Source organism: Ammospiza caudacuta, chromosome 14 (genome assembly GCF_027887145.1).
Source record: "Ammospiza caudacuta isolate bAmmCau1 chromosome 14, bAmmCau1.pri, whole genome shotgun sequence".
NCBI classification, from domain to species: Eukaryota; Metazoa; Chordata; class Aves; order Passeriformes; family Passerellidae; genus Ammospiza; species Ammospiza caudacuta.
In genome coordinates this window covers 3,263,485-3,285,013 of record NC_080606.1, presented here as the reverse complement: position 1 = coordinate 3,285,013, position 21,529 = coordinate 3,263,485, and the positions used below count along the sequence as shown (strand labels likewise).

At 44.8% G+C, this 21,529-nt stretch overlaps 1 protein-coding gene across 1 annotated transcript in view; it reads right to left on the bottom strand.

Annotated features, from left to right (window-relative positions):
- The window catches only part of AMOT (angiomotin), a 49,190-nt gene that overhangs the window by 4,610 nt on the left and 23,051 nt on the right, over positions 1 to 21,529 (bottom strand). The window contains exons 4-12 of the mRNA XM_058814122.1: positions 21,026 to 21,476; positions 19,488 to 19,632; positions 18,081 to 18,173; positions 15,420 to 15,565; positions 5,813 to 5,962; positions 4,131 to 4,321; positions 2,124 to 2,246; positions 1,257 to 1,489; positions 263 to 487 (exon numbers count right to left, since the gene is read on the bottom strand). Coding sequence (XP_058670105.1) covers positions 263 to 487; positions 1,257 to 1,489; positions 2,124 to 2,246; positions 4,131 to 4,321; positions 5,813 to 5,962; positions 15,420 to 15,565; positions 18,081 to 18,173; positions 19,488 to 19,632; positions 21,026 to 21,476 — 1,757 coding nt within the window. The remainder of the gene's footprint in view (positions 1 to 262; positions 488 to 1,256; positions 1,490 to 2,123; positions 2,247 to 4,130; positions 4,322 to 5,812; positions 5,963 to 15,419; positions 15,566 to 18,080; positions 18,174 to 19,487; positions 19,633 to 21,025; positions 21,477 to 21,529) is intronic.

Below are 21,529 nucleotides of genomic sequence, written 5' to 3'. Positions count from 1 at the left end.
CACTGACTGCCCAGGGATTTGCATCTCCCTGTTCTCAATTCTCAAATCTTGCTGCACCTCCCTGCCCAGTGTGCCCACACTTATGCTGCCACTCCTCAGGCTTTTCTTTTATTCCCTCAGTGTGTTTGAGACCACTCAATCACACTTGTCCTCATAGAAACCAACCCCAGTTTGCCTGGAGGGAGGAAGGGAGGTCAGGGCTGCCCCAGAGATGGGGAGTGGGTGGCAGGGTGCCCCTGGCACTGGGGCTCAGCTCTGTTACCTGTTTTCTCTGCACTGTAGCTCAGGTTGGTGCTGGGGAGTCGTGCTGGGGTGGGAGCTGCAGGGGAAGGAGCAGCTTTGCCCTGCTCACTGCCCCTGTCTGTCTGGGTGCTGCAGTCTCTGCTGCCTGTCTTGGAGTGGGCTGACAGCAGTGGTGTGGAGGGCAGGACAGGAGAAGGGGTGGAGGGGATGGATTCGGAGCGATATTCTGTTCCCAGCAGAACACCTGTGTGGGAAAAGGGAAGGAAATGTCACAATCACAGAAAACTAACTGCTATCAGCTCTGCACCACTCTGCACTGATTGCTGCAGGAGCTGGAAAGTGCACCCTCCCTCAAGAGGCAGCACAGGTTTGCCTTTGCACAGCAGCCCCCTCCCCTGGGTGCTAAAGTACCAGAACAACAGCAGTGTCCCCATGTTGCTGCTTGCAGCTGGGCACTAATCTGCACTCTGAAATCACCTGCAACAGGTCCTCATTTACATTTCAGGGGTTTTTACTCTCAGTTCTGAGCCTAACTTCTCCCAGGGAAAAAAAAAATCACCTGGGACTTGCTTTGTTACAACTCCATTTCTCAAACAATGCTGTTGAGCCATTCCAGACAGGAGTCATGTTGCTGCAGGCACAACACTACAGGATAGAAATCCTGATTAAAATCTCTGCTGCAATTCAAGGAGACTTTACACCACCATCCAGCTGTAACATCCAGCTGAAAGCAAGTGCTTGGGAACCTTGGAAACTGTATCCCAGACATCCCTAAAATCAGGTGGCAAATTAGGAATAAAGGTTTACATATCTAATGGCAGAGCCTGAGTATCAGAAGTCACTAATTCCCAGAAGTGATTAAAATAAGCACCTATTTCAAATGTGTCCCATCCTACAGCTTTACTGCAGGCCAGGCCAGCTGCTCTATCTGTCCAACACACCCTCCTGTGCTGCCCCTGCCTTCCCTCCAAGCTGGCTCTGAATCAGAATTGCAACTGGTATCTGGAAATTACCCAGGCTGCCCTTCCAGCTCTTGTCCTCCCTCTTCTCCTCCAGGATGGGGGTGCTGCTCAGGGTTGAGGAGTGGGACAGCAAGCCTGAGCCAGCGTTGGAGATGGACATGAGGGACTTGGCAGGTCTCATGGAGGAGAGCTGCTCTGTCTTGCCAGGCTCCTTGCGGGAGCGCTGCTGCAGCACTTTGATCATGGCGTCCTTCTCGATGATCTGGGCATGCAGGGTCTTAATCCTTTGGGGCAAAGAAAAAGAACAGTTTAAGTGTTTCCCATCTCCCTGGATTGAGGCCTCAGTGTCCTCATGGCTGTGATTAGGGCTCCCTTAGGCACTTGGAGAGGTGGAGGGAGGATGCCAGGAGATTGTCCTGGGCACTGGCTGCTCTCCGACCTACAGAGCAGATCACGTGAGATACACCCACCTCCCTCTGGCTGCTAGAAACTGCTCTAAACAGCCATGGAAGGAGCTCTGAAACAAACCTGAGAATAATGGGCAGGACCTGAGACCAACAGAAAGAATTAACACATTTTGGGGAGTCTGCACTGGGGACCTAACCCCAGGGAAAACAGCTCTGTGAGCCTGTTAAAGGGTGGCTGGAGCCTGGGGTCTGATGAAGATGCCCTGAAGAGAGAAGAGGAACAAGCTAGATGCAAAAAATCTAAGACAAGACTTTTTTGCATTAGCCTTCAGTATCAAGACAGGTTTTGGATTGCTGTGTTTATTACTTCCTTGGCCAAATGAGTGTCTGGCATTTGACATGGCTGCTGCTGGTGAAGACACAAGAATTTCTGGTTCTGAGGCGTCTACCCAGGCAGTTCATCTCAAATCCCTGTCCCAAAGAAGCCAGACAGGACCAAAGTGCACTTTACCTTCCCTCCATGTCCAGACATCTCCTGTTGGCCAGCAGGATCTCCTCCTCCTCCTTCTGGATGCGAGCTTCCAGGGAGGTGTCATAGCTGGGGTTGGGCGAGTGGTTGATCACCGTGGTGTCCCTGCAACAAGCAGCACAGCACATGAGGGACCTGACAGCACATGAGGGACCTTACAGCACGTGAAGGACCTGCTAACTTTGCTGCTTTCCCCCAGCAGCACAAAAGTACTGCTCAAATGGAACAAACATGGATATCCACATTTTTTTTGCATTTAAGCTGGCTCAGTGTCTTTCAAAAATTCAACTCCTAATTTCATTTGTGTCCTACTGAAGAGGGATTACAAAAACATGGAGATCATTATAACAACAACCTCCTGTCCATTTTGGGACAGTGCCTCACCTAAACTGAGTCACTGCACTACTCTGAAGTGATCAAGGAGGCAAATCCAAGGACACAAGGAGGGGAAAGGAACACCAGGCACTTCTCTTCAGATTAAAAGCTTTTCCCCTTCTCCTTCCAACAGTATCATACAGGGGATGTGAATATCAAAGGGAACAAGGCATGGAAGTTTCTTAAGCAATCCTAAGCAGCTTGGTCCAAATAATCTGGAAAAAGGTGAAAAGAGTTTCAGACTAATATAAGGCCTAATGTTAACACTGTGATACTTGGTCAGTCCACTAACCAAATAATGAGTATTTCATTCTACTTGTGAATGTGGCAGGATATGAGAAGATCCTTCACCAAAGAAACCCAACCTGACCCAGCTCCTGCCTCTAAAGCATCTTCCTGCAACCTCAGCTTCCCAAGGGATGCCAGCTTCCACTGTTAAAGGCAAGGGAAAGAAATCTGGGCAGTGTTGATGAGGTTGCCACTGGAATTAGTGGAATCTAGATGGAAATGGAAAAGCAGAGGCTCTTTCCTGACTGGACAACATTCTTGTTCATTTGGTGAAACCTGAGCAGGCCTAACACATCCCCTCCCAGTCCATGATAAACAATAGACCAGGCCCCAACTTATCAGCCCACGCTGAAAATATAACCTGGCCTCTGAGCACAAGCAGCAGCCGGAGCCTTCAGGGAATCTCTGGGGAGGTGGAAAACAGTGCACAAGAAGCATCAATGCCCTAAAATAACTGCTTCCTTCTGGAGCAAGATAAGATAAGACTTTAAACACCAACACAGCAGATCTGCAGCTTCACCCCTGTAATTCCAGTGTGATCTTACAAGCTGGGAAGCCAGTTGTAATAACATCCCTATCTGGATTTGGCTCATGAAACAATCTACAGGAAAATCTGCTGTCCAGAACCATGAACTAGTGAGCAATGAAATGACATGCAAGCAAGGCCTAATGCTAAGGAGTTGCACTCCAGTAACAGCTCTCATTTACCAACCAGCTGAGGCACTTGGCCTATTCACAGCCATAGTAAGTGTTTCTGTACAGTTGTCTTGGAATGGGAGCTTGTTACCAAATTTCAGACCCCTTCCCACCCCCACAAGCAGTGCTTTCCATACACAGCAGAATGTTTTGAGCAGAATTTCCTAGTAGATGCTTCTGGTTAGTAACCAGACAATACCACAAAGTAATTTGCAAAAACATTCTGGAGAACAAGGAAGCCATTCAGGGTGAATGATGTGAATCACCAAGCTCACCCCATCTCACATGACTTCAGCAAGGACTGATCCCTGTTTTAAAAATTAAAAAAACCCCAAACCTCTTCCCCTTTGAATCAACAGCATCTAGGAATGGCTCAGAACAATTTTAGTCTGGAAAGTGGATCCTGCATGTGGAGGAATCTTCCCCTGGAAAAACATTTCTAATTGCTGGCAATTGCACAGCTCCCAGGAAGAGCAGCCAAGCTCCACTTGCTTGCAGAGCTCTGAGGAGCTGTTCAGACCACAGGATGAGCAATCACAGGAGGATGGCATGACAACATTCCTGGGTGGGAAATATGACATTCAGCTGGAAAAAGAAAATAATCCCAGTGCTGTGAAAAGTCCCATTTACCTCTGAGCAGCCACAGTCGCAGCCGCATCCAAAGCAAACTGTCTCATCACACTTTCCTCCAGGTACTTCTGTTCCCACTTGGTCATGTCAGCTTCCAGAGCAAGGATCCTCTCCTCCTTCTCACGCAGGAGCTCCATCAGCGCTGTGGCGTTGTACTCTGAGACATTGGCAGCCTGAGATGTGCCCTGGCGCTGAGCCCCAGGAGGAAAGGAACAAAGCACACAAAAACAGGAGTCTCAGGATGCAGCTGTAAGGCTCAGGGTTGGCTGCTTTGCTTTTTGTCACTGGTTTGACACAAGAACCCCCCAGAGGGAAATGCAGTGGCTTTATGCTGTGTTGGGCAGGGTAACAAGAAAACACCTGAGATGCAAAATAATCCTCCCAAGGCCTTTTTGCCCAAAAGTATCTTTTTTTCCAAAGATGTGTATTTGGGCCTTCCCAAAGTCCCAAATATGCATCCCAGAGCTGGACTGTGCTATAGATGTGTGATGTGCACAGCCCTTCCATAATGCCTGCTGTAACACAGACTGACTCCCAAGTGTTCACCAAGGCACTGACTAGTGCCATCCCTTCCCAAAAAATACATCAAAAATATTTTACAGCATTTGACTATTAAATTAATATGATCAGTGTATAGCTAGGGACTGAAATAATTCAGTTCTAAAGCAAGATTTGGAAGGCAGGCAGTGTTTCCTTTTAATGTAAGGAAACATGGAGATTTGCTCAGATAATAGTTCAATGAATAAAACTTGCAGTTTTATATGGAAGTCTCATGTGGAATCCCACATGAGCAAGACATTTGACTTAAAACATATTTTTAAAAAATGGTTTAAAGGAATAGAAATAGGGCAAACTAACTATTTTATGCTAAGCTCAGAATTTTAACCATGACAGGAAAACAATTTTGGTGTTGACTCAGGCTCAATGTAAAAAGCTGTGGGGTTTAGAATACCTGATCTTCCAAAAGTGTAACAGAAAAGTTTAGCAAATTACTGTAACTCCTACTAAAACCTACACAAAACCCCAAGATTTAAATATCTATTTCTATGCAGAGATGGAAGTTAGGGGATAAAAGTAAGCTGAATCACTAAAGCTAATCACTAAATGTGATTTAGAGCACAGGCCTGCATCCGATTTCCAGTAAAATTCAGACACCTGACAGTTTATCTGTATTTAACATAGGCTGAAGTTAATGTAATTTTTAACACAATTGCACAATCTACTTCTCATTCATTCTTTTCACTGAAAAAAGACTCTCAATAATACTGCAATACAGTCTATATGAAACTCCCATCTATTTCCATCAACTGCATTTATAGAATTGACTTTGCTAGTTTACCCTTGTGTGCTTTTTCAAATTCAAAAGGTTTTTGAAGGGCCTCTTTTCAGGCCAGTTGTTAATGAATTTTATGTAAAATCACAAACTGTGAACAAGAATTTTTAAATAATTTCAAATAACATAGCCATGGTATTTAAAGGTACAGCAGCATGTAGCTATGAGGCTGATCTTGTCACAGGATGGATCCTCTATTGTTCCTTATCTATAAATCAGGTGAAAGCAATACAATGGAGGAAATCCATGAATATAACTAGTGAAAAAGAAGTTTTTTAAGAACACCAGATTAAAAATGCAGTGCCTTTCTCCTGTGTGTGGAGCAGGAGCCCAGCAGGGCCAGGGGTACCTGCTGCATGCGGAGAGATTCCAGCTCCCTCTCCAGCCGGGTGCGCAGCCGGTGCTCCAGCTGCTCCCTCTTCTCACACGCTGCCTGCAGCTGAACCAAGGCCTGCTGCATCTTCTCCACCTTCTCAACATAGACCTGCTTCTTCTTCAGCTGAAACAAAGCAGGAAAAGGCAGCATAAACAATGGGAATGAGTGAGTGAACTTCAGGCTTTGCTGGGAAGAAAATGTCCAGGTGACTTCCAGCACCTGAAGGGAGCCCACAGGAAAGATGGAGAGAGATAGGACAAGGGGGATGGCTTCATATGGTCAGGGGGATGTTGGGAGGAATTCTCCCCTGTGAGGGTGGGCAGAGGTGCTGTTGCTGCCCCTGGATCCCTGGAAGTGCCCAAGGCCAGGCTGGACAGGGCTTGGAGCAGCCTGGGTTAGTGGAAGGTGTCCCTATGACAGAGGGTTGGAATTGGATGATCTTAAAGGTCCCTTCCAGCTCAAACCATTCCATGATTCGTGACAGATTCCATGCTGTCAATGGGTCTGGGACAGTGGAAGGTGTCCCTATGGCAGAGGGCTGGAATTGGATGATCTTGAAGGTCCCTTCCAGCCCAAACCATTCCATGGTTCATGACAGACTCCATGCTGTCTGTGGGCCCTGGCCTCCTGCTCTGGCCTGGCCACTCAGGATGTTGCAGCTCTGTCCCAGCTCTGCTCTCCTGCTGGGTGTTTTTGTCCTTTTTGTCCTCAGTGACCCCATGGTAACAAGGGGGAAACAGAAGAAATTATCTATGGCAAATGTTTGAGAGCAGCAATGGACTAGAAAGGGCACCAGGGACTGAAACAGAGTTTGAGTGACTTGACACACATTTCCAAGGAAACTGCAGCAGTGTTTAGAGCTGATCCCCAAGTTGGGAACACTCTCAGTGCACAATTGAAAATTGCTGGCAGCATTTTCAGAAACTGAATCAAAATTTGTAGCATCCTATTGCTTTCCAATCACAAGAAGATAATAGGATCAAAGCACACACCAGCCATGGCCCAAGCTCTCCCCATGGCAGGTTTATCCCATCAGTACGGCCATTCTTCTTGGCCTGAGAGGTCCTGCTCTGTATCTGCCACTGCCCTTCCATCCTCCTCCACTGCTCGTCCTGCAAACCAAGCTGCCACCCTGCCTCACAAGAAGCAACAAAAAGTACTACACTGAGCCCCCAGTAACTGTCTTAGCAAGATTAATCCACAGTTCACACAGAATAAAAACTAAAACATTACTTAAAAATAAAATAAAATATATCCAGGGCCCGGTTCTATTCAAATATAGGAAATACGGCACACCTGTGGGCATTATTTTCTGTTTGGGAAAAGATTAAACAATTGCAATTAGCTGGCCCTGTGCAGCAAATCTGGGGCACTGCTTTTGTAGCTCTGATTGTCATAAACCCTGAAATACAAAAATAGCAGGAAGAAGGCAACTTTTCCCAACAGTCAGAGCCAAAGCTCTAGACAAGCACCACAATGCAAAACACAGACTCCCTTATGTGAGTTCAAAGAGCTGCTCTACAGCTTGATGGAAGAAAAGTCCACTGAGGGATATTAAAGACAAAAGACACCACTTTTGGCTCAGGAAGTCCTTCTTGGAAGCGGAAAGTATTCTGGGAAAGTATCAGGGCTGGCTGGCCCCATGCTGCCAGTGCTCCCCAGGAATCTGCTCTCAGCCTCAGCACACACAGGATACTTTGATCTGAACAACACGAGCTCTTCTTACATCACACCTTTGCTCCAAAAAGGTCTGATCATGTGTTCCTTAAAAAATTTTGCCTTTTCTCACTCCTGTTCCTTCAGGCAATGCAAAGAACAGAGACAGAAAAATCTCCCAGCAATATTAATCTCAGACATAGTATCCTTTTCTTCTCTCCATAAAGTCAGCAGGCATCTAATCTCACAGCGTGAATGTTGCTGCCTTAGAGGATTTTCCCCAAACAAGAATTTTATAATAAAAGTTACAACAAACAGTGAGCAATCCAGCCAAAGGACTTCCCACCAGTGCATGTACAGTAGAAAGGTATTTTTATTCTTTGATTGCTCAAGATTTCAAGCTTGTTTGGAATGGGAGGGATGAGAACATTTAAATGTAACTTAATAGTCGACTGCTGCTCTGCAGAAAATCAATGAATGTGTTATACTTAATAAATCTTTTTATTCCAGATCATAGTACTTGATAACACCAATTCAGAGTTTGTCAGACTCCACTGAAGTGTGCATTAATGCACCAGGTTTAAACTTAGATTAAGAGCAGCTCAAAGTAGCCAAAAGTGATAAATACAGGGTCAGACAGAACCCAGATATGGAGAGCACTCAGTATCTTGGGTTTTGACCTGGACAAGAGTGAGGAACAACTCGATAAACTCACTAGCAGTGAAATACCACACATTGAGCTGAAAAATAATCCCTTCAAAACCAGCTCTCCTACCTCTCTCTTCTTTATAAAGTTAAGGATGAGGTGCTGGACATTTGGTCTCATTACCTACTACCAAGCATTTCAATTCCTGAGCAGTTTTTTAACACACAGGTAAAATCCTGCAAAAGCAGCAACCAACAACTTTTTACAGTTTCGCAATTAACAAACCTGAGTATGCATATGTGTGGATTAACACTCTGGCCTGCATTCAAAGAATACCAAGAGCCCAGCCAAAAAGCAGAATTAGGACACAGAAATTCCACTGAAACATCCACTTTGAAGGTTCTCCCATCAGCCAAACCTGCAGGTGAAAAGTTGCAACACAAGGTGTTGCCCAAGCTCCCAGCACTGCCTGCACACGCCTGACTCGGGCACCAGCCCCAGAGTACAGGCACAGCTTGTTCAGTGGCTTTGCAGAAACACAACGTTTTTTTATCCCTTCATAAGATGCACTTCATCTTCCAGCATCAGGAAGAATTAGGAATGTTGGAAGATTTAGGGCTGGTGTGTGTATTCTTTTCAACAGCTTAAAACTGGAATTAATTCACAAATTCTTCAAATGATTTTCTGGTTTTTGGAACTCAGGTGTTCAGTAAGCTTTAAAGGCACGGGATGTCTCCAGACAACTCAATTTTCCTGATATCTTTTGTCAGAATTATCCTTTCTCTATAAGATAATCTCATTTCATGCACTTGCTGCCCTCAGTTAAGTCACTGCATATTCTGGCACTCTCATTCATTTCCAGCTCTGTCACTCTGCTGCTGCAAGTATTTGTGAGAAAAATTTACTTTTCTGTGCACCAGGATTCTCCAGAAGTGCTAGAAGGGAAATCTAAATTTATACATTTTTGGTTTTCACCTCTCTGAGTGGATCTAGCTCTCACTGTTAACAGGATCAGGAATGATTCTTCCAAGCACAGAGGGATTTCATTACCAGAAATCAAGAGTATGATCTTGTTTTCCTAAGACAGGAATTGGAAACAATTTCCTGAGTATTGCCAAGGTGCTGAAGACATAACTAAGATGGGAAGAAGGAAAAAAGGCAGCGAGCTGAGACTTGTTCTTGGTCATTTGCCATGGATTCCCCACCCTCCCTCTCCCAGCAAAGAACCAAAATTGGCTGCTCAGTGCCAAGGGCCACAGCAACATCCACCAGGGCAGGGATGGCATCAAAGGACACAGGAATTCTCTCCTCTGCATCAGGCCTTGCAGAGAACACATGCTCCAGATAAGAGCTCATTCCTGAAGCTTTACAAGGATGCAGTCACACCCTTTGGGATGTAATTTTAAATAAATTTGACAAGACAGTAATTTTCCTTTTGATGGTACAGCATTTAACTAAGAAGCAAGCTCATGTTCACTTAATGTATCATAACTGCTTTGCCTCCAAGGGTGCTCTGAAAATGCAGAGCATTTTGCTAATGAGAGTATCTTTATTTTAACACCTATTTACGATGTAAGATCTCAAATAACGTCAGTGCATGTCTGGAAGCACAGCAGGATGACTGTATCCACTCCCAGCATTTCCTACAGCACAATTTCAATAATGTCCTTATCATCTCCAGGTCAGTCTCTGACTGCTTTGGAAAATGTCCTAACCAAGCATCAGAGGTCAGGCTGTAATTCTAACTAAACCAATGTAAACAGGAGCAGCCACTCTCCAGCTGCCATTTACTACAAAGTTTATGTAAATTCTGCACCAGGACTCAGGACAAGAAAAATAAAGATGACCATGACTGACCTGGGCTCTGCAGAAATCCAGGGCAAAATTGCAAAGCAAGGCAGGGAATATCCCAGAAAGATTCCCTGGCTGCCTGATCAAGTATTTCCAGCTTCATTTAACTTCCCCTCTCCCTTGGCATGTACCTGCATGGTCTAAAATCAGTGGCCAAAAACAAGTTTTCCTCTCAGAAATGGGGGATATTTGATTATTACTACAACTGCCTAGCAGAAAATGATTTAACAACATTCTAAAAGCCAAACACTGTTCCTCATTTATTTAGGCTTTTACAACCCATGCAATGCCTTTCAGGGATCCCAGCTCCTTGCAGAGGCTCTGAGGAGTACACAGAGGTTCATGGAAAGGGAGCAGGGGCACACAGGAATGAGGAATTTTCAGTCAAGGCACAAAGCAGGCTGTAACATCCTCCAGCTGGAGCTGCCTGTGTAGGACAAACACAGCCCTGGACACAGCAGGTGAGGGGGAAGGATCTTCTTTGAGGAAAGAGATTCATTGCTTCCAGATGAGTTACTCAGCAAAGATTTTTTTTTTTTCTGGGGAAGAAGAGAAGACTTCCTGCACTGATTCAGAACTCTCCCAGGCATTTTGTCAAACCCAGCCATTACCCTCTTCATCTTGGACAACTCCTATTTCAGCAAATTGGTAACACTCATCAGCATCTGCTTGTCTCCCACCCACTATTTCTGATGTCTTCAAAGTCCTTTGTTTAATATATTCAGGGTGTTTTCATAACATTTCTGGGTTTATCCTAAAGCTGAATCCATTCAGATGCAGCTGAAAAAGTGTTTCCCCACAAGAATTTGCCTGCTATGGCAGAAATGTAGTTAAAAAAAAAAAAAAAGAAAAAGCCAGCAAGCACGTTTACATCACCTCACCCTCTTGCAGTTGGAATATATTCCTCTAGGATGCCTTTGAACCCTCAGTTTGTTTGAATTCAGGCCCAACAAGGCGCCAGTGGCCTCAGCAAGAATTCCTGCTGAAACAATTTGGTAACACTATCCCGTGCTAGGGAACAGTGTCTGTGGCATGGCAATGTCACAATGTCGTCGCCCGGTTTGTTTGTGTTTGTGTTAAAATAAAGTTCTGACTCTCAAAGCCACCGCTGGAAAATCACTAACAGGCAGAACATGTGAGACAGTGACATGGCAATAAAAAGGCAGCTCTGTCACAAGAATGCAGCTCATTAGAAGGAAGCAGTTTCAGGGAAAACAGGGAGGTTTCTCTCCTAGGCACCCAATCCATCCAGGAGTGACAAGCCATCCAAAACTTGTCCCTTTTAGAAGAAACTCTCTCCTGAAAGGATTATTAGGTAGCTCTCAGAGTCTATGTGAAACAAAGCTGTGGAGACCAGGAATATCTTTTTATAGTGACTAGAAAAAACTTGAGCAGGCATCAAGCAGACAGCTCTCCTTTGGGTCTCCTCCTTACAAGCCAGGGCTCTGTTCTGAAAGTATCTCAGGCACAGCATAAAAAGTACAAGAGATGTCATTGGAAATGTATTTTTGCATTTCCCCCCAGACAGAACCCTCAGTGTTATCAGAAATAGAGCATTTTTTCTCTGCACAACAGCAGAGTGAGAAATGAACACATTATCTCAGCTGGTATCTGCTCAATTTGGAATTGTGATGGCTGAAAGATCTATGAACTTCTAAACAAAAAGATATTTCATTCAAACTTGTCCCCTGCTTTATCCCCCAGTTTCTACCCATTAGAGAGGTGGTCTGTCTCCTCTCCCCACTGCAAGGTGTGTGTCTGAGGATGGCAAAGAGCAGATATTTTTATCTTCCTGATGCTTGTCATTATTCTTCAAAGCTGTGTCCTTGAGGCACTTGGTAAAAAAGTGATTTGTAAAGCAGTGGAGCAAAGGAGTACAAGTTACACTACTCTCAAAAACCCACAAACTTTTGTTAAGTTGAAATGTGGTCTTCCATGGTATAAATTAAATAGGGTAAGCAGAAATGACCAATTTGAGGGGAAAAAAAAGTAAAACCAGTAGCACTTGCAGCCTCTGCACTCAGCAGTTGTGGTTAGATAAAGTATTTGGCACCAAACTCCCTCCTGCAGCATTCCAAGTCTGGTAAGGACTGGCAGCAAGTCAGCATTTCCTCAGAGTCAGGTGGGTCAGGATGGTCCTTTCTGCAAAGCCAGAAGTTCTGGCCCTGGCCCAAAGCTAAGCCCAGCTTAGCTGCTCCATCTGCTCCAGGCTCAAGGTGGATGAGAGCACATGGGGTTAAATCCTGTGGGAGAAACCACAACCCTGCTGCCATCCCACCTGAGACCCTCACAAATGCTCCACAATGAGAATTTTTCATTGCTTTAGCTCCAAATATTAACACTAACTCTTTCTGACTGTGATATACATTTTAAAGCCAACTTTCATTTTACCTCAAATATGTTCAATTTATGTCAAATGTATTACATGTAATGAAAATAATCTGAAGTTTTGATTTCAGAAACCACAGACCAATACTTCACTAGAAACAATTTTAGTAAGCTGCTGATTTATTCAAAACTGTGGAACATTTACTAAAGGGAAGAACAAATATAGAGAAGTGAAAATAGGGGTTAATAACTGTGTATCTTTATGGAGAGTAGAGAAGTAGTAAAGTTTAAATATTATATATAAAACATATACATACTTAGCAATTCTGTTCGTAGACACATTTAAGTTTGCTTTAAATATTTATGAACACTCACCCTATTTTGCACTTTGCAGAAATAAACCCCACACTATCAAAAACTTTAATGGCAGCTTGTTCTAAATTTGAAGAGCCATTTCACCCCTGCTAACAGGAGAAGCATTCTGTGAATGTCTACTTTTGCATCCAACTGCTTCACACTGCACTTCAGTATCTCCAAGATCATTCCTTTCTCCATCACATTGAACATCCCATTATCTCTCCTTTTTTTAACTTGGATGCTGAAATCCAGTATATATAAAAACCCTCAAAGCTCCACAGGTGTAGACAAGTGTCTACATTTTACAGATTTTGTCCAGACTGGCAATACAAGCCAAGGGTTTTGAAAAGAATCTAAAGCTCCAATTCCAATGCAACATTTAAATTCAGTTACAGTCATATATTGCTTATAGCTCTCCCTAGAATGGAAATATTCATTTTTAAAGATCTGGTGCACACAAGGGAAGGTTACTCTGCTTAATAGGAAGTCAAAATGGAAAGGGCAAAAAGAAAAGGTGAAAACTTACATTACAGGAGGCAACACCTGAAATATGCATCCCCCCTCAGGCCCTGAGCCAGAGTAGCTGCCAAACCTGAGCCTAAGAAACTCCACCCTCTGCTGCAGGACCAGTTTGGAAATTCCTGACACTTACAGGGACTAGTCACTCAGATTAACCTGGACAGAATAAAGAAATAATCCACTAATGGTTCATATCTCTTGGCCACTGAATGCCACTAACTCAGAATGGTGTTCCCAGCCTTTTCTAAAGGTGCCCTGAGCTCTGAGTAGCTCCTTGGCTGCCTTTGGGAATTACCAAACAGCCTGGGGATTGGAGAACTTTCCACAGTTCAACACTAATGAGGCAACAAATACGTTCTAATCCTAAGTATTTCATTAAAAAGTGATTTGGGAAACCTGCAAAAGTGACTCTTTAGCATTTGTTTCCCCTTATTCTCTCTCACCTCTAGGAAAAAGCAGAGTTAATTCCTGCTCCCTCACTGAGACACTTCCATATTTATCTACAGCAGGAAGGGTGGCACTTCCTGCACACCCTGGGATTGGAGCAAAGGTTGGATGTCTGTGACCACAAGCCCTCATGCAGATCATTTCACCCTGGATCAGCCTGTGTGTGCTTTTTAAGCTATCATACAATTTAGCCCAGAGTGACTTACCTATTTCACTGTTCTACCTAGGCAGAAATACTCTGCCACAGCACTGAACCCAATTCTTCTACTGAAACAAGAGCAGTCTTTGGAAAATAAAACATACATTTATTACCCCTCAAGGCTTCAATTTTACATTGAGGGAGCCAAAAAGAGTGCCTACACAGAGGTTCAGCCCAGCCAAGTGCTGTGTGTGCTGGCCCGGCTATCAGAGCACCTCATCCACACTGACTCCAAGCATTTTCCAGGGAAACCACAAGGATGTCCCATGTCCTTGGAGTTAGTGACCCATCAGACTTTTAAGTAAGGTGCTGAAATTTGAATGAAAGCCAAAGAGCTCCAATACACTGCAGAATCAATGAGACAATAGTTTGAGAGCTAAAGAGAGCCATGGCAGATGTAAATTATCCTATAACCTAATGCTCCCTGTCCCCTGAGTGAGTGCAAGTCAGCCATGGCAGGCTAAAAGAGGTTATGACAGCAGATAAACCCACAAGAACATCCTGAATGAGCAGAGCAGCTCCAGGGCAGATCCAGAGGGACTGAGGGAAGGCTTCCATGAAGAGATTGAAAGAATGACAAAAATTAAGGATAGCAGGGAGAGACATAGGAAGATTCAGGGGAGGGCTATTGAGGCAAATCCAGAGCTCAGAGAAGAGCAGGCTAAAACTCAGGAATGAGCTACACCTGCACCTGGGAGAGGAGGATATTCACTTAGTATTTGATCATTCCTCCTCTGTTGGCACAATGGGATCCTGAAGGGAGAGAGAACTAAAAGCAGACAAGTGGAGGGTTTGAGTAATGTCTCTGAAAGCAGCAAAATTCAGGTGGGCATAGGCACAGTGCCCAGCTGAGTGCTGGTAGCCAGGGAGATGGCAGGGTTGGAGAACAAATCTGCAGTGAGGAAGTGTGCTTGGCCAGGAGATTTCCTCCTGAGACTCTCCATGGAGGAAGAGTAGGAGTAAAGGAAGCAGAGGCTGGAGTGGGAAATGGGGCCTTTGAGAGGAGAGGAGAAGGCAGGAGAGGAAAGGACAGACACCATGACGCAGAAGGGGCAAAGGTGAGAGCCATGATGGCAGGGACAAGGCTGCAAAAGAAACTGCTGTGAAAGCTGCCCAGCTGAGCAGCTCAAATGTATTATCCCCTCTTGGGAAGAAAGGCAGAGAAAACAACTAAGGTCATGCCCAGCTTATTACAAATGCTGGGCACACACGGGGATCTGCACTGTCCCCACACCTGGCAAAGGGACAAGCCACATTCATCTGATATTACTTGAAAGTCCATCCAGATCTGAACTTCTGCCAAGTTCAGCAGGTTTCCAGGGCTGAGATTCCATTTCCAGCCCACTTTTACAAGTTGAAACAAAAGAAAAACAAAATATGGCTGCTTAGACAAAAGCATTTCCAAGGAAATAGAGATTTGTGGCTTATCTGTTTAGCTAGTCAACACAAAGCTAAACTGACAGAAACAGCTTTGAAGAAAGCAGATTTCCTTATAAATTCCACAAGACAAACTCATTCCCACAGCCACTTTTGCTGGCACACAAGCTACCCTGACTCCTCTTTCTCAGCTTTCTTACCTCCTCCTCCAGTTTCACCACCTTGGCCTGAGCGTTGTTCAGGGCCTGGTCTCGGATCTCGATGTGTCTCCGCTGGTCCTCGTTGGTGGAGCGGGCAGCAGCCAGCTCTATTTCCAGTTTCTCTTTTTCCCTCTGTGTTTCCTTGTCTGTGGATAAAAAAGTGATAGTTATCAATGCACAGCACTTGTCTCTGTCCAGTTTTCAGGAGCCTTTCACTCCAGAGGTGAAGGGAAAATTGCAATGGGACTTCTCAGAAGAAAGAGAATGCAAATCTAGTGCTAAGAGGGAAAAGAAAAGGACATGGCTTTCAAGGAAGAGAAGGACCTGTAATCCTGAAAAACAAGTATGATACCTTCAAGCAACAATGTGCCACAAAGATAGTGAGAAGGAACAGAAGGTGCATCACTCAGTACAGTTACTCAGGTAATTTGCTGTGATTATACAGATGGTTAGTGAAACTTGGCACTTCCTCACCTCTGAGATTTCAGCAGTGGAAAACAAACTGAGTAATTTTAATATCTCAGGCTGGGGAGAGAGATAGCAGACTGGTGTTCCTGAAAAACTTGTGTTCCTTTTTTCCACACTGACCCCCCAAACTGGAAGGGGGTTCTGTCCTTTCTCAGGGCAATATCTTCAGAGGAGGTATCTTCAGAAAACAAACCAGCAGTAAGAACTGCTCAGTCCTCCTCTACTGCCTGTAAAATTGACCCCCTGGGCCAGAAGTGAGGCACATACATCTGTTCTGTCCCTTCCCAGAGCAGACCTGCCACCCCAAACACAGCAGTTCATCCTTTTCTGCTGCTCTCCAGGAAGAGCTGGAGCAGCAATGCTGAGTGTTGCAGGAACAGGGCACTGCCTTCATAAAAACATAGATAGGATAAAAATAATTGGAGACTGGAGAAATTATCACAAAGGGTGTAAGGCAAAGCCACAACACAGAGCTGATGTCCTCTGTGTATGTTGCCATTCCCAGCTCAAACCAACCAGCTCCAAAGATAACATTAACCCACTTGCTGCATACACAACCACAGAATACTCCCTGAAGTGATCTACACCCAGCACTGATGACACCAGAGAAACTGCATTCCAGAAACCAATATCCCAGGACAAAGGAATGAGGACAAGGAGTGGAAGGCTTGAAAAACAGGAACGAGGTGCTGGGTGTTAGGACAGACTGCATATGGAGCACACAGGCCCATTTGTGCAAGCATGTGCATAACTATATTTACAGGACCACAATTACTCCCTTTCTTCTGCCAGCAAAGAGCCAGGAGCAAAGCTTTAGCAACACAGAGGAGCTAAAGATTCCCTTCTGCCAGGGAATCAACACAGCCCACACACAGGTTGCAAAACAAACCTGTCCACCAACAGCACCCAGAGCTCTGCAGAGCAAACCCAGGGCCAGCCCAGGACATAAGGACAAATGTCATCACATGATGGGGTTTTTTTTTGCCCATCTTTTCCCAGCATTTCTCCTCCACCCAGGAATGAGTTGCTGCCAGTGTGAGCACATTGCACTATACTGCAGAGACTGAGCTGCATTGAGACAGGGTGGCATTGTGCCAGCAGGTATCAGTCAGTGCTACCAGGCTGTTTGTTAATCTGGAAATGCTTGCAGTGAGGCTTTTGGAGGTTTTGTTGCACACTTTTCTCCAAAGGAGAACTGCTTCACTTGACAAGTGCCTGCAGCACCCCCAGAAATGCTGGGACTGATTAAATGCAGGACTGTGGCTTCCATGTTCATCCAAAAGGAGAGGCCCCACAGCTTTGACCTCCCCAGTTTCTGGGTGCACCTATGAACCTCAGTGTCCACCAGCAGAAGGAGAGACTAAACTCCCAGACTTCCCAGTACCACCAGGAGTTTGGAATTCACATCCTGCCAGCCATTTGCTTGCAAGGCAAACCACAAGGAATAAGCTAAAGATGACACAAGAGAGGGACACCAGAATCTGTCAGGGTAGCTGCAGTGTCTATTACACCACAGAAAAACTCTGTTTTGCAATTTTATTGTACTACCTTTTTATATAACAATTGGAGAAAAGTGAGCATTGTCAGAAGGGTGGAGCACACTGTGGGATGAGAGAAAAGTTGGCCCGACGCCGTCAGCCTCAAGACATTTCAGAACAAAGGAAAAGCAGCATTTCACACCCATCATTTTGGTTTGCCTTGTGATAAATCCACTGCTGTGGACACAATTCCTGACCCTCACCCAGCCCAGCAGACTGCAGGAGTGTTCATCATCTCCTTTATTTTTGCTCAACAGGATAGGGCAGTGGCAAACTAAAGAGGAAGGAGATAGAGACCTAGCAGGCTCCTCTCCTGCTGGCCTTAACTCATGCCAGGACTCCTGCTGGCTTGGGAAGGTTTCATTTCAAAGCTTTCAAGGAATAAAATAGATGGATAAAATATGTAAATTATGGGGCAAACACTAATTTTATGGTTTAACTGAAAATTACCTATGCTCCAATATCTCTAATAAATCCCACCAGATGGACTTTAGATACTGACAGAAAAGGAATTCTTGGATCCCTCCTCCCTTCTCCACTGCCAGCTTTGGGCTGCCACTGCCCTGATTTCTGTGCTGATCATTAACCTGCTGCACTGTCCTCCCAGGCAGGTGACTGGAGCTTTCCAGTGACCCACAAAGGCTGTGAAACTCACTTTGTGCAAAGAGCTGGGAGATGGTTTTCCGATTGTCTTCAGAGCCCTCAAACTCCTTCTCTGCCAGCTGCTTGTTGGCTGTCTCCATGCGTTCTGCAAAACAATTCAATACAAGCAAAAGGAATAATTAACAGCTTTAAGTTACATCTGCTCAGGGCATTCCTGATATTGGGGGAATGGATCTGCTAATTCTACAGCCTATGAGAAACTGGCACTCACTTTTGAAATGTTTTGAATTATGTCCTTAAGGAAATACACTCAATGAAACAAAAAAAGGTTAAAGTTCCAAAGAAATTATTTTAAACGTCTGTAACACAGAAGTTTATTTTTTCAATTTATGCCTTTATTTTTTCCACACAAATAAATCCCACCATGCAATTAAAAGATCTCTTATAACTCTCCACTAAATCTTAACAGGAGATTAAATTACTGTTGTCCAATTACCTTACTTGAGGGAATAGTGTAAAACCCTAAAAACAGCTTAACAGCTCTGCTGCTCCAAGCTGCTAAAAACTTGTATCAGTCTGTGAAAATTAGAATGAAATGTTTATGCTGTGTTTTATTATGAATAAGATTATTTAATGCAGGCCTTAGTGTACAGTACTGGGAAATGCATGGCTTTACTCCCTGGATGCAAAACAATTTCTGTGAGTCTTAGTAAAAGACGTGAGGCAGTGAGAGCATGCAGGATAATCAGAAGCCTTTCTTAAAAAAAATTAAACTTACAGTTTAAACAACTGTTTGTGTACCTTCAAAAATGTCAAATTGCAGATGATTTCCACCTTCCAAACTAATGTTTAAACTTTTCCCCCCAGTAAGGTCAAATACCACTCAACACCACTCTGCTGCCAGCCGTGGGGCTGCCTCAGCCTCTTAGCAAGAACCAGACACCAATAGCAGCTCACTCTGGAAAAGGAAGGGAGATCCAAAAAACCAGATGCCTACACTGATAAGGAATGACAAGACCTTCAGGAAGAACAGATACTCTGCAGTTTGTATGTCAGTGCAAAAAGGGTCACTGGACAGGAAATAAAATGAACGTGCCTGCTGTGGGATTAGGCAGTCAGCAAAACCTCTTTCCATTTGTGTAAACTGAACAAATTGTACAAATTGTCTCTAGGATATAAGACATGAGAGAATTCCAGGCTTGCATCTGGTTTATGGTATTTGGCTTATCACATGTTTCTTGTCAATGAGAAACAGGCTGGAAATGAAAGACTGCAGCCCTCTCCTAAACCTGTCTTTTCCATTCCTCCAGCAAGTGCTTAAAATCTCTGACTACTGCATGCACCTGAGTATCCTGTCATATTCCAGTCGTGTGAATTCTGCAGCAAAACTCTGTCCTGCCAAGTAAGCATAACAATAAAAACCCCCAGCACTGAAGAACAGAAGTTTTACTTCATTTACCTCTTAGATCCCTGTTGAAATCATGAAGCCTACGAATTTCTCCTTCCAGTTTGTTTCTCATGGCTTTTTCCAGGGCATCCCGCTTAGAGGATGATTTCTCCAGGTTTTTGTAGGCCTCTGAAACTTGCTGAATTTCTGTTTCCAGCTGCAGTGGAAGTGAAAACAAGCACTTATTTTTTTTCACTGACAAATTTCATAGTCTCAGACAGATTACTTTGTCTCAAGTGTTCTTCATTGAGGGAAACCTACACTTACACACTAAGTAAAAGTCTCAGATCCATGATGAATCCCTCTATAGAAAGAATACCAGTGGCTGAATAATTTTGCAATAAAATATGCATTATCCTTCATTTAGGATATGTTTTATCCTTCAGTGTAAATCTTCTCTGATCATCCAGAGCAGGAGATTCTCTCCTAACTCTCCTTGCTGGGCATGATTTGCTAGGGAAGTGTGGATCCACACCATAGCAAACCCCATCAGCATTGTCTAAAGCAAGTGATCAACAGGGAGGTGGAGGGAAGTGCATTTGTATCCTTCTGTCATTATCAGGAAGCTGTCAAACAATTATCTCAAGTATTTCCTGGCCAGAAAAATTCCAAAAAAATACAACCAAATGAACCTATGTCCCTGGTAAGAGGTAACATGGGGAATAATGAGTGTGGAAAGCCACACTGGTCACCTGAACTCAAGGACAAGCAGCCACACATTTTTCTGGCCCAAACACAGTGCAAAGAGCACAGCAAGGTCCATGAAGTCCTAAATTGCTAAGGAGCATCAGCTTTTCCACAGCTGCAAGGCAAAAGCAAAGCTGACCTGCTGCCCAGCTTTAAACCACTGGTCATCAAGAAGTTATTTCTGTGAGGCAGCATGGAAATACCTCCACACATGCACATTAATGATGGGTCTCACTGGGGTATTTCCTTCTAAATGTCTTAACATCATTTATTCTGCTTGTTCCACAAAGCCAAAGGTGGCAAATGGCTGGGTCCAAATCAAGACATTAAGTTTTCATGGAAATTGTGTGGTGTTGAGAGAGAGACAAAAGGAGTGTTAGTCCCAGTCCTGCAGTCCAAATGTCTTTAGTGTAGCCATAGCAGCACTGCTTGCCCTGCACACTGTGGTGCCAACCAGTTTGTAGCAATGTCCTCTGAGCCTCCTTGAGTGGCTGTGGTCTTGTGCCACGCCAAACAGGCCCTTCCTGCAGCTCTGAAGTCTTTTAGGGAAAATGAAACCTGCTGCTATCATGGACAAGCCTTAACTTAGCCAAGCAGTCAGCCTCTTCAGCAGCTGAGGAGGATGTGCTTCTGAGCATGGTCAATGAACTGTTAGCAGAAAACTGAAGGCTTTGATTCCATCTTCTGCCAAAGTTAAGCTGCTGCCCAAAGGCACAGGACACAGACTAATCAATCTGCATACCAAAGACTCTAAAGTACCTCATCAATCCCTTCAGCACAGGAATCCAACACTTGCAGATTAAATGATTCAATTAGGGACTAGACCAGAGACAGGAGAATGCCTGAATTACACATCCACCCACCTTCTGCAGCCGGGCCACCTTCTCATAGCACCCATCCAGCTCCTGCCGCAGGGACCGGTTCTCCTCAGACAGGATTTCCACCATTTGCTGGGCCCTGGACACGATGGCAAAAGGATCCACTTGCACCTGCTGGTATGGGGAAGGGATCTGCTGGGCTCTCATGGAGTAGGAGTCTCCTTGCTGCTGCTGCTGGGGGCCCAGGAAGGGCTGGCATAGTCGGTACAGATCCCCCTGCTGCACTGGGTTGGACAGGAAAGGCTGCTGGGGCCGGGGCAGAACGCCAGGGTCTGCCTGGCTGGGAGTCAGAGGTTGCTGGTGCTGGGATGGGGACAGCCTAGAGGGTGGAGGAGACTGGAGCAAAGTCAAAGATCCCAGGGATGTCAAGGAAGAAGTTGGGCTGTGGTGGTGAGGTGGTCTCTGTTGTAACTGCAGCTGCACATCTGGGTTCTGCCTGGAAAACAGAGAGCACAGGCTCCATCACAGTCATGCACAGGAAGGTGCACA